Source organism: Crassostrea angulata, chromosome 10 (assembly GCF_025612915.1).
Source record: "Crassostrea angulata isolate pt1a10 chromosome 10, ASM2561291v2, whole genome shotgun sequence".
NCBI classification, from domain to species: Eukaryota; Metazoa; Mollusca; class Bivalvia; order Ostreida; family Ostreidae; genus Magallana; species Magallana angulata.
This window is the reverse complement of record NC_069120.1, coordinates 40,012,626-40,026,312: the sequence shown is the minus strand read 5'-3', so window position 1 is coordinate 40,026,312 and position 13,687 is coordinate 40,012,626. Positions and strand designations below refer to the sequence as shown.

Sequence of the window (13,687 nt, the reverse complement as noted above, 5' to 3'; positions counted from 1 at the left end):
ACAAGAATACATATGGTAATATCTTTGATATGAAATGTTACAGTGCTGTACAGTTTGTTGAAGTCAAAAATGTGCGTCATAAGTAAAATGGTGTCGTTTATTGCTGTTTTAAATAGAAATCTGATTTTTAATTTCCGCATTCTGTAATTAAAGTAATACTTAAGAATCCCTGGAATAAAATACTATAGTATATACCCAACACGTTGGTATTCTTCTTGTAGGGATTTATGATCGTATACTGCAGTATCGACTAGGGTCAGAAATACGCAAAATTAGATTAAACGATAGAAGGACTGTTCTGCTACTACAGTGAAGTATCTGATATGTTAATGCAACTCAATCATTACTAATTCAGGACATTTTGGGGGAAGTTGCTAACAGAATATGCAATACCAAAAAAGCCAAGTTACTTCTAAACACAACAAGTTGATAAAATTATACAAAACAGAAAACGTTTTTGATTTCATGACTTAAAACATTTTGTGACGGCATCTTTTGTTAAACCGAGTCCAGTAAATCTCTAATTGTCCTGCAACCCTCCAGTAAGCTCCATATAGCGGTCCTATAAGTGTCTACTTAATAGATGGCGCCATGTCATGTACTTGCAATAGTGTTTGCAATAGACAAAAACGACCGTCGTTACACATTTGATATATTCGATGATATAAACAAAAAACTTCGAGCGTGATGTCCATTGTACCGGTAGTAGTGTCGCATAAACGCATCGGGATCGAATCTGTAGCAGCGAAAGCTCGAACTCGGGATCGATGTCCGGTTTATTCCAGAAACTTGTTCCTTTGACATTTATTTTTGTTTTTTTTTCTTGGTATGTATGTTTGTGTGGAAGTCTTGTGTACTTTGCTGGTAAATTACATATACATATCTCAAAGGGAATAAGTTTGTATTGTATGAGAATGGTAGGGGTCTTTGCTATAGTGAAAAGTGTTTTTTTTTTTTCTTCTATATACTATATTTTCGTTCTCTGCACACATCTTTCATGTCACCTTGTTTACACACATTTTTCTTTTATACACTTAGTTTGTTATGAGTTTTAAGGTAGTAACATTTAATTGTAGAGGCCTAGGTGGTCTCGACAAGAGGAGAGATGTGTTAAATTACATAAAACAAAAACAATTCTCTATTTCATTTTTGCAAGATACACATTTCACTCTTAATGATTATGAGCAAGTTAGATCCTTTTGGGGCTATGACATCTATATATCTCCTGGACAATCTAATTCTCGAGGCACTGCAATTTTGTTTAACAATACTTTTGAGTATCATGTACTGAATGAATACAAGGATACGGAAGGTAATTTACTTGTTCTAGAAATTAACATGTATAAGAAATATGACATATTATTAGTTAATATATATGGTCCAAATAATGATGATCCAAACTTTTTTCAATCAGTATCGGACATCATTTCAAACTTTCAAGGTGAATTTATAATTATGGCTGGAGATTTTAACCTTGTTCAGGATATAGATTTAGATTATTTTAATTATACCAATATTAATAACAAAAGAGCAAGGGAAAAGGTTTTGAACATGAAAGTAGTACACAGTTTAATTGATCCATGGAGAGTGAAATATGAACAACGAAAAAGATACACATGGTTCAGAACAAACCCAACTAAAAAGGCGAGAATTGATTTCTTTTTAATTTCAAACGAATTAATGGCTTTATTGGATAAATCTGACATTCTACCTGGTTATAAATCCGACTATTCTATGGTTTATATAGAAATTTATTTTACTAAATTCGAAAAGGGTAAAGGCTTTTGGAAGTTCAATAATTCACTCCTCCATGATCAAACTTATGTTAATCTAGTGAAAAGTAATATACAAAGAGTTAAAGAACAATATGCTGTGTTTCCATACAATCCTGCAAGTATCCATACAGTTAAGAATGACGAATTACATTTAGTTATTGATGATCAAATGTTTTTTGAACAACTATTGCTGAGCATAAGAGGTGCCACAATACAGTACTGTTCCAGAAAAAAAAAATTAAAAAACGAAAGAATAAAACTACTGGAAGAAGAAATTAAACAACTAGAAATATTGAGGAATAGTAATGATTCAGAGGACATTCTTCAAAAATTAACCAATGCACAGAACAGTTTGGAAGAATTCAGAAAAGATTTTATTGAAGGTTTATTTATCAGAACAAAACTTAACTGGATTGAACAGAGTGAAAAACCAACAAAATATTTTCTTAGTTTAGAAAAAAGAAATTATGTCAATAAAACTGTTGGCAAACTTATGTGCAGCAATGGTACTGTTATTACCTCACAGGAAGATATTTTAGCAGAAATTGAGACGTTTTATAAAAATTTATATTCCTGCTATGATAAAGAATTACAAGATGTTGATATTGAAATTGCTATTGATAAGAACTATATTAAAGTACTTGATGAAAATATGTCTAATAATTTAGAGGGTTATATAACTAACGAGGAAGCCTTATTGGCATTATAAAATATGAAAAATAACAAAAGCCCAGGAAGTGATGGTTTTAGTACAGAATTTTTTAAATTTTTTTGGAAGGATCTTGGATGCTTTTTATTAAGATCAGTAAATGTGGGATTTGATGTTGGCGAACTTTCAGTCACTCAAAAACAAGGTATTATATCTATACTGCCAAAAGGGGATAAACCAAGGGAGTATTTAACTAATTGGCGTCCAATATCTCTCCTTAACGTTACATACAAAATAGTTTCAGCATGCATCGCAAATAGAATTAAAAATGTCCTTGATTTCTTAATACACGACAGTCAAAAGGGCTTCCTCAAAGGTAGATTTATAGGAGAAAATACAAGATTGATTTATGATGTAATTGATGTAGCTCAGGATAAACATATTCCAGGTATGATTCTACTCATAGATTTCGAAAAAGCTTTTGATTCTATATCATGGAAATTTATGTACAATACATTACATTTTTTTAACTTTGGTCCTGATCTTATCAAGTGGGTATCAGTACTATACAATGGGGCCAAATTATGTGTTATTCAAAATGGTATTTTTTCAAAAATTTTTGAAATAGGCAGGGGCTGTCGACAAGGTGACCCAGTATCCCCATATTTATTCAACTTATGTGTAGAGATATTAGGACTTTTGATAAGACAAAATAAAACATTAGAGGTATTAAAATAGGAAAAGAAAAAGTATGTCTATTACAATATGCAGATGATACAGTTCTTTTTTTGGATGGATCTGAAAAAAGTTTAAAAAGCGCACTTGATCTTCTTTTTCAGTTTTCAAAATTCTCTGGACTAAAACCCAACATTTCCAAAACAAAAGCAGTCTGGATTGGCTCAAAAATTAATTCAAATACAATTTGCAGTGATACTGGTTTACAATGGACGACAGAACCTTTTACAATTCTCGGAGTAACATATACTGCTAACCTAAAAAACATGGAACAACTGAATTTTGATAATAAACTAAAACTAGTTCAGAAAGAAATTAACCACTGGTTAAAAAGAAATATTTCAACATTGGGAAAAATTACAGTTGTTAAAAGTTTACTTTTATCAAAATTCACACATTTGTTTACCTCTCTTCCAAAACCAAGTACTCAGTGGATACGGCAATTTGAAAAAACACTGTATAATTTTATTTGGGGAAATAAAATAGACAAAATATCTCGAAAAACATTGCAATTAAATTATGAAAAAGGAGGATGCAGAATGACAAATGTTGAAATATTTATTAAGTCTCTTAAACTAACATGGATTAGGAGACTTTTAACAACTAACTCAAGCTGGATAAGTATTTTTTCTGAAATAACTGGGTGTCATACTTATAAACTATGTCAGTTTGGACCTGAATATTGTAGACAGAGGGCAAAAGCCACTCGTAATAATTTTTGGAAAGAAACCTTATTTTATTCATGTGATTTTTTGGAAACTATAGAGACTGATAATATCAATATCATGCTTGATCCACTATGGTACAATAATAAAGTAAAGATTCAAAATAAATATGTATTTTGTAAGGCTCTTTATGAGAAAGGATTTCATATTGTTCATGATTTATTTGATACTCAAGGTGAATTCATTAGTTATGAGAGAATCACTAATGAATATCCAGTTAAGATTCCATTTATTACTTATGAAGGTTTGAAACGTGCAATTATTTGTGCTTGGCCAAATGTTAAGCAGTTTTCACATCAAGTAATAATCAAACCATACCAACCTGAATCTATCAAAATACTTTGCTTGTGTAAAAAAGGAGCACGGAATATCTATGATCACTTGATGGTAAAATCTAATCATAAACCTATTTGTGAAAACAAATGGGCCTTCAATTTAAATTTACCTCTAGATTTTAACTGGAAACAGGCTTATTCAAACCCTAGATCCGCCACAAAAGATTCAGGACTGATATGGTTTAACTATAGAATTATCCACAGAATATTAGGTACTAACAAAATACTACACATGTGTAAAATTAAAAATTCCCCACTATGTTCAATATGTTTTTTAGAACCAGAAACAATTACACATCTCTTCTTTTACTGTCCATCTATTTTTCGGATATGGTTATTAATGTCTGATTGGATTTTTAGAAAGTCTGGTGAAAGAATTGTATTTGATGCCAAAACTGTTATTTTTGGTGTTCCAGAAAAGAAATACTTAGCTATAAACCTAATTATCATGTTAGTTAAGAGACATATCTTTAGTCAATCCAGAAAATCTGCTAATATTGCATATGAGAATATTGTGAAATATTTACAAAATTACTATTCTTTAGAGAAACTAATGTTGGAAAATAGATTTTACAAAAAAAAATGGTCAAGATGGGTATGCCTCTTTGACGTGGCATAATGTGTAGTAAGACCCTATCATTATTGTATTATTATTTTTATATTTACTTTCCCAATCTGTGTGGGAGTGGTGTGGTGTGAATGATGGTATAGATGTGTTTGTATTGAAAATGAATAAATAAAAAAAAAAAAAAAAAAAAAAAAAAAAAAAAATGTCATGTACTAGACTCCTGCAGATAATTGGGGTGAACACAAACTCTCGGAAACACTAAAAAATAGTAGATAAAAAACCCCACAACTACTGGTTCTTCTAATCCCACGGGAATGTATTAGGTTTTACGTGCAAACTGCACAAAATATCCACAAGAAATGAATTTCTAGATCAAAAAACGAAGAGAAAATTGAAGCAAAATCAAAATAACTTATTGCACGAATTTTAAAAGCATAAATTCACTGAGTTGGAAGCGCTCGATTAAGATCGTTCTTATGTATGAATTTAAATTGTTAAAGAATTTTATATGAAATAGGCATTCATGTATCAATGTTTTAAAAGTTGACCCCTCCAGAATCACATCATCATCTGTGTGTTGTTTTACAACAATGACCAATGTGCAGAAATTTCGAAATATGCTCACCTTTGCTCGTGTTTTTAATGACACAATGTGGACTAAAATGACCAATGCAAAAATAAAAACATATTGTTTATCTATTCTAAATATGATTGTGTGTTTTAACAAGTGTTCCTTTATTCAATATTAATGTTTTATTTTACATATCTAAACGCATAATTATCTGTTTTTTGCCTAATGCTTTTTGTTCATAACTTATTTGATAGGTAAATAAAATGAAGGAGACCGATAGAAAAATCTGTTCACAAGCAACCAGGCGAAAAGATATGTTTAGCTAGTGATAGGCCTCAAGCTGCCCATTCTGTTAGATATTGTACTGTCCTTGGCACTGCGCGCCTCGGACTGTACAATATTTGACAAACGGCTTATAATCATTGCATTAAAGGTTCTTACACAAAAATACATGGGTTATTTTGTTTTATGTAGTGGATTTTTTCTGCTACCTATATGCAAGATTAAATATATCGGTATGCAAAACGTATTTTGTTGACTATCTAAAATACCTTACTGAAGCATTGTAAACATTAAAATTGGAAAAATAATTTTTGACCAAAATCGTAACCATGCCCCTTTAAGATACTTTAAGATACCCATTTAAAAAAAGTTATTTCCCTTTCTACATTTGCAGCAGCAAGTCGGCGGGTTTAAAAAAAGGTTTTCTCTTATACAGATATTAATACATTTCTGATCTTTTAAAGATAATACCTGAATATTCTTCTAGGTAATGACAATAATTTTATAAATAAAAAGGTTTATTCGATCATTATTCAAATCATCTTTAATTTTATTTCTTAGATGGTTAATATTCAAATTCAATGCAGTTCGGCAGCTATAGTTCACTAGTTTCTTAGTGTATTTCAAAACTGAACAAGATACAAAATTGTACCTAGTTGACACCTCCCCCCCCCCCCAAAAAAAAAAAACATAACAAGACCAAAAGTTCCACAACCCTACTTATGTTTGCACAACCCACTTGGGGTTTAATACAAAAGTTTACTAAAATATAAAATTTTAATTAAAAATATCGTTTAAACATTGAGCACAAGCATTATTCTTCATCTTTCAATCAACAATGATAAATTTAGGACAATCAGATAAAATATCAAATATTTTTTCTTTATTCTTCAAACTAGTGTATTCTTCTTTAAATACATGATAAAGTGATTGACATGTCTATTATTTTATTATAATATTATGCAAAAATTTTCCCATCACTGACAATCTATTTTTTCTTCTATAATAATTGGCAATAGCACATCGCCATGAGTGACCTTCTTTGAAGCCTTCTGTACAATTCTACGTGGTTCATCCACATAATATTGCTTTGTTGCATTCTTCATTTGTTATGAACCATCAAAAATTTGTTATTTTGTATTTCTTAAGATACATGTAGGATCCCTACAAAATCCATTAATTTTGATTCTGTATCGTCTTATGTATAATCTTTACAATTCTCTCCTTGTTCAACCGGAAGCTGTTTTGAAGTGACCTCCTCTGTACCATGCAGCCTTTCTGAATGTGATGCTTCTTCTGATGACATCACAATGCTTGAATAACCTTGATTTTGCCTTTCCGGTAGATCATCTAGTGAAATATTTGAATGACCTTTTGATTTCATTGCTGAAAAACCTACATTGTCGAATGACATATCTGTATAACCCACGCTCTTTCTGGGTAATATGTCTAATAATATTTCATTATAAGTTTGTTTTTTCGTAGATAGTGAAATATCTGGTGGTATCTCTATGTAATCAGTACTTTTTCTGGATGATGCTTTATTTGATGACTTTTCTATACCAGTTTCACTGTTTCTATTTGATAAATCGACCATTAACGTTCTCATGCTAGCTTGACTTTTTCTAAGAGTTGGATTCTCTAGTGACATATCAACGTAACTCTGGCGTTCAGTCGTCGTTGATAACCTTCCAACAGACATCCTGTTCAGCCTTTCTTGTTCCCTTTCAAGGAATTTCAACCAGGACAGTTCGATATGGTTGCTAGATTTTTTCTTTGGGCGCATTTCAAAATAGCCCGAACGTCTTTGTTGGGTTTCTGTGGTAGATGATTCGCTCAAATTTCGTGTGTTAACATACGCATATGGAGAATCATTTGACCTCTTTGCTCTCAAAATGTCACTCTCTACCACCTCTGAATATCTTGGTGCCTCTAAGTTTTTGTCAAATATAACAGAATAAACTGGTTCATCGTCTATTGCTGAAAGTTGTTGTTCGTAATGTAAGTGATCATGTTTCACCTTTCGATTTGACATAGATGGTCGGTAAGATCGTCCATTCTTTTTTTCTATTGCTTTGATGTAAACTTTCCTGTATTTAAAAAAAGGTAAAATAAAAATATGATTAAGGTACGAAGGTTAAAGGTAAAAGATTCGACGTATCTCTCAAAGGTAAAATGTTTATATTCAAGATCTTGCATGATCATGACGAGAAAGCCTCATATACCTTAGGAAGATAGCAATTGTAATAAGAATCCCTAAACCAAGTAACGTGGCCAAAATGCTTGTGGTGATGACCAAATCCTCATCACTGGTTGCTCCAACTGAAAATGCATATAAAAGTCCAAAATCTTATAAGAGAAACTATTTGAAAATATTCACTTGCAAGCAAGAACATTTTATAAGGTTAGTGATAGCTGTGTTGCCGCAAACAGTAAAATCAAATACGATCAATTAAAAAAAAAAAAAAACAGTTACCGAAAGCAGTGTGTCGTTTGATCGCGAAATAAAGTCGTTGCGAATTAGTGTTGGTTAATGGCGAGTTCGATAAAAGCAATGATATATCAAATAATGTTGATCTTTTAGTAATTTATTAATAAGCAATAGGTCAAAATAAGTCCTATGGTGAATAATACCTATTGCAGTATTAATACTGGCTGAGTTCGATTCAGTAGTTAGCAGTTTTGAATATGACGTCGATTTTGATGATATTAATGATGATGTAGTCTCCGTCGTGATGAGAGAGGTAACGGGTATTGCAGAAGATTGATTGGACTCTATACACCAAACTGGGAGTTTGTCGTTACAGTTACGGTAACTCAAAGTTATTCTTCCAGAAACATCAACAGTAGCAGCCACACAGTGAATATTCGATGAGCTATCTATATTTGAAAAAGGAAGGGAAAAAGGGAAAAATATAAAACATTGCATGCTTTACTTCACTTTATTTACAAAAAATGAAAAATTATTGATAAAACTTACAGAGAATCATTTCTATTATCATCATCCTTGCCTTTGCTGTTATTATTGTCACTATTGATCAATATCAAAGACATGTGCTTGTGAAATTGATCATCACACCTGCTTTTGTTGATACAGTGAACCCATGGTGTCTGCGAAATGCCCCTATCCAAGCTTTTTCAAAGTAACTTAGTTCACTGTTGTTCTGCACAACGCTGTCGACATCCGTGGAGATTTGGTACCCATTCTGTTTATAACACTGGCGAACAGCGTCGTTCCATGTCCGTGTAGGGCGATTATAGTGCTGCCTGGACAGGTCAACGATAACCGCCCCCTCTGTTATATAAATTGGATTTTTATCATTTCAGAAAGAATACTATAAAGTAGTTATAGAGATATAATAAGCAAATCTTGATGAAATGATTAATATGAACTATCTGAAGATGCTTTAACGAGTGGATCTGTGATAGTACCTAGTTTACAGATGAAGCCATTCTCCGTACTGCATGACATATCGTTTGGGTTCTGGAAGCCTCGGACTATTTTATTGTAAGCACCCAATACAACATCCCGTGTGTACTCCACGACAAGGCATTCTTCCGCTCCTGTTGTGTTAGGTGGGGTGCTAGCATCTAGAATGAACACAACTAAAAACCTTCGTAGCCAGTTAGACTTATATGCAAGTATTATAAGTTAGGCAGTTAAACGGATCATATAGGTGCCATGTTATACTGCAAGACTTCCAAGTACGCGTTTATCCTTTGAAATTCTAAATAAAATCAAAGTACTTAGAGTACTGAAAGACGGGGTCTTGAAAGTTTGAATTTGTAAATGTCCACGTTTTCCTCGAATATGTTCCAAAAATTATGAGTTTGAATTAGTTGTTTCAATCTAGTATGTTAAAATTCGGTTTTTTGCCTAATACTTTGTCTAAATTTACTAATTCCCGGCCGGGGCTGTTCTTCATAATTGTAGAAAATTGACACAACGGTATTTTATGTAAAATAAGACCCCAAAGAAAAATTTTAAAACCTACAACTAACCTGGAAAATCAAAACAACTATATTTAAGTAGATAAATTAAATCATTAGATTAATTTTGTGATCCAATGGAAATTCCACAAGTCGCACAGTATCTGTTATACAAGGTTTATGAAAACTCCGAAAACTCTCAAACTGCTGAATTACCGAACAAAGATAACATTTGTATACTGATAACAAACACAGGCACCTGACGTTAGAAATATTTCTTTTTACAATAAGATTATTCAAGTACTATAACAATAAAAAAGTTCGTCACGGTTGCCATTTTGATTTTTTAGACCGACTTATCCGTCACGATTTTCTTGCAGCGATTCATATAAAATTAATAGGTAGAAATAAATCCGTTCGCCACTTACTTTGATTTTAAAATTTCTAATATATGCGAAGTTAACGCCTTTAACAGCAAAATTAACAAATGTTGTAGGATATTGTCATTTCAGGGATCTGTGTCCTTTCAATACACTCTCGTCTATTAAGCGCACATTTTCATGCGTGTCTTGGAAAAATGAACAGTTACTTAATTTCGAAAGCGATTTAATTTCAATTTTTTCGAAGAGCTACAATAAAGGATTTGTAAATCAGATTTTAAAACTATGATAAAAACTTCTAGTTTTTAATCTTCTTAAAATTGAGATAAGTAATATTTATTTACATGTACTACCATACGGTAAATTAAAAATTTAAAACATAACAACCATGCATTATCTCTGAATTCATAGGTCTGATACTGGTGCGAGATATTTACCGATGGGAGAAAGGTCAGCTGAATTTCTGATGAGAGACATTAATAAGATATTGATACAGAATTCTTTTAAATCATGAATATGACTGGTTTTGTCCGTTATACAGTATAGAAAAAAGTGTAAACTTATGTCTCATAACATTAAAAAAAATTACATGATTTTATATTCCAACTATGCCGGACAACATGAACATGAACATTTAACTTGGTTCTTTAAACGATAAGAATGTATATATTATTTGATCTTTTGGTCACCCAAATGTATAATCTACTATGAATATATAGATTTTGCTTACAATGCATTGTTCAAAATTTAGATTCAGTTTAATCAACTAAAGAGTCAATGAACGAAAAGGCAAATTCATGTTTTTATTTTCTATTTACAAAATTCCTTTAGAGGTGAACAGCAATCATACTGCAAGTAGAATCGAAGCCAATGAAACACCTATTTAATATGTACGACATCTTTGTATAACCCGTCCAGATTTTAACCTCGGCTCGCGCATGAAGTTCTGTATTTCTAGGTGATAGATTTTTAAATCTGCTTCACTGGTCCGATTTCTTTGTTATTATAGTATCAAATAATTTATCTTATAAAGTTATGGACTTTCTGCTATTTATACCAGCAGAATCTGTCTTCTTTCAAAGTTAGAGATATTCAAAATAAATAAAAATAATCTCTCTTTGGGCAAACGAAAAAAAAAATGAATCATGGGATGTTTAGAAAAGGGAACTGTTTGGTTTCGTCCCCCGAGTGATTAGGGTTATTCAACCCGCATGCTATACATCGATTGTAAAGAAAGCAAACGTCAGAATTCAAATATTAGCAAAAAAACGTACACATGTTTATTTGTAATTTGTCTGAACATTACGACCATTATTTATAGCGATGTCAAAGTCGTAATACAACCATACCCGTCTTGACGTCAGGCGTGAATTTAAACATGAGGCGAAATAACGCGATATCCTATTTATGTCGTCTGTTTTGTTAACAAATTTTGTACATAATTTTTTTTATTAAATATTGAAATTTGGCTTGATTGACTAGGAAAACTACTACAATGTCTATTATTATACTTATACTTAGCATTAACATCGTTTAAAACGTGCACAGAATTTGATATAAAGTCGGACCAAGCAGCTTTAACATAAAATTCACAACTTTTCAAAAATGGCACATTGCGTTTGGGAACTTTACGTTCGATTCAACCTTCAACCTCTTTTATTGATTAATGAGCTCGTCTACCAACAGAATCGTCGACAGCGTTGTGGATTCAGTTTCGTGACTCATTCCACAAATCACTACAACTACTGAACCCGAGCAAGAATACTTTGATCAATAAAGCTATTTGTTTATTTTCTTTATAGAATTTGGTTTATACATGGGTGACTTAAAACGATTTAATGCGTGTTTTTATAATATATATTTACTGAAATGCATGAAAAGTTTCTGCACTTTTTTCTTACGCGTAGACTCAATTCGTGTGTTCTACGCGTGCCTTCCGGTTTGAGACTTCGGCCGACAGTAAACCAATAAACGGGGTCACGTAACCCCGTCTAAAAATAATACAAGTCAACGGCCAACCTAACAGAAAAGCGACACCACTACCGTTGTGTGCTTTATATTAGATTGTGTACGATGCAAGAAAAATGTCTTCATTTATTTTTAAATGATATGTTTAATATCCTTTTTAAACTTTAAAAGATTGTGAAAGGAACATTTTTTACCTGTTTCATAAATCATGACGTCAGTTACTCCATTGCTCAGATAGTTGTCACCATTGCTACCACAGAAATCATTCAGGTTTCCAGGGCAATATGTTGGAATACAGTTCCCCGTGGAAACAGGAAAATTGGACAGACAGAAACAGTGAAACTCCTAGGAAAATAATCAAATCCTTGCAAGCAAAAGCCGATAAATTTTATTCCTTTTTTCTTGATTGGATAAAATGAATCACTATCTTTGCCTTGTCAAAACCAGTCTTACAGAAAACCATGAAAAGGGTAAAATTGTTGCTGCCTCTGTTAAAGTTTTGATTTTGTTTGCTGTTGGTTAATGAATCAAAGAATTCTTTATAATCGGTGCTTTGAATCACCCTCCAAAATGTTTAATCAGCCAATATATTATGAAGCTAAAAATAAGATTGATGCTTGGTACACGTATTATAATATGGTAGCAATAAATAAGTCATTGTCAACTTACACTTAGAGCAAACAAAGTCTGGCATTTACTTTCACATGATACCACGCTGTTATCTTGATCATTTTGATGTACTGCTCTGGAAACTGTCTGCAGATCACTTGGTTTTACTAGTCTACATCCTATGCACAAATCATTTATTCTACACAAACAGTGCCAAAATATGAATTCAAAGTATGTTCTTTAGAAAATTTAGTTTTCTTTTTGAAAATATGTCCGTTTTGAATTTGAAAAAAATATTTAATCATGGATAAATTACGACGTAAAATTATCAAACTATCATGTTGGCTGTTCAAATCAACTATGCTTCCAAGAGGAAACTCAAAATCTTATACTTGTCTAGTGTAATTTAATTTTGGTTTCACCACTGTGATTGTGCCCATATGATAATAATCATTAGAAATTCGGAATACGCAACTTACCTATGATTTTTATCCATGGTGTGTAGCAAACATATGCACCGACCCAGGCTGGGCGGTTTAGTTCTGTGGAATGGACTGATGCGCGTGCGTCACTTATATTTTGCAGGACATCTCCACCGAAAACAGAACAAGCACTGCTTTGAATGGTCACAGCCTGGCTCCATGTCGATGATTCACTAGGTATTTCTAAACTCACTCTTGTTTCTTAAAATAAGAGGAAGAAAATAAACCCCTGATTTATAAAAATTTTAATCAAAGGAAACAAAAGTAGTTGTAATATTTATGGCCGTTACGGAAATGTTAATTCTCGAGCGATTTCTTATAAGGGCCGTTATTAATGATTGTGTTGCTGTCTTAAACTGCAGCATTGATTGGCAATTTTTCTCTATCTGTAGATTTACAATAATTACAATTTTAACTGCTTCGTTAGAATCTTTAAAAAGTGTTGATTGATTGTGTATTGTCATTTTATGCAATTGTTCACCAACCTTGAACAGATACATGGAAGATTTCCTTAATGAAGACAATAAAGATTAGAATCCATCTGGAATACATTTCTCAATCTTCAAATCAAAACCCATTTCTGAACATAAATTCTGTTGAACTCATTAAACATGAGTTGTACACAAATGTCGGTAGACAACACGTAAATCCGTCCACCAACATCCGGAAAATGACGTG

At 32.2% G+C, this 13,687-nt stretch overlaps 1 protein-coding gene across 1 annotated transcript; it reads right to left on the bottom strand.

Moving 5' to 3' along the window:
* Positions 1 to 6,428: 6,428 nt before the first annotated feature.
* LOC128167228 (uncharacterized) lies at positions 6,429 to 13,611 on the bottom strand. The gene is made up of 9 exons (XM_052832821.1): positions 13,495 to 13,611; positions 13,007 to 13,210; positions 12,588 to 12,706; positions 12,113 to 12,263; positions 9,073 to 9,231; positions 8,720 to 8,935; positions 8,275 to 8,520; positions 7,866 to 7,962; positions 6,429 to 7,730 (listed from the first exon to the last, which is right to left on the bottom strand). Exons 1-9 carry the CDS (start codon positions 13,559 to 13,561, stop codon positions 6,839 to 6,841), a joined length of 2,151 nt encoding a protein of 716 aa, XP_052688781.1. The 5' UTR covers positions 13,562 to 13,611; the 3' UTR covers positions 6,429 to 6,838.
* Between the last annotated feature and the right edge of the window lie 76 nt (positions 13,612 to 13,687).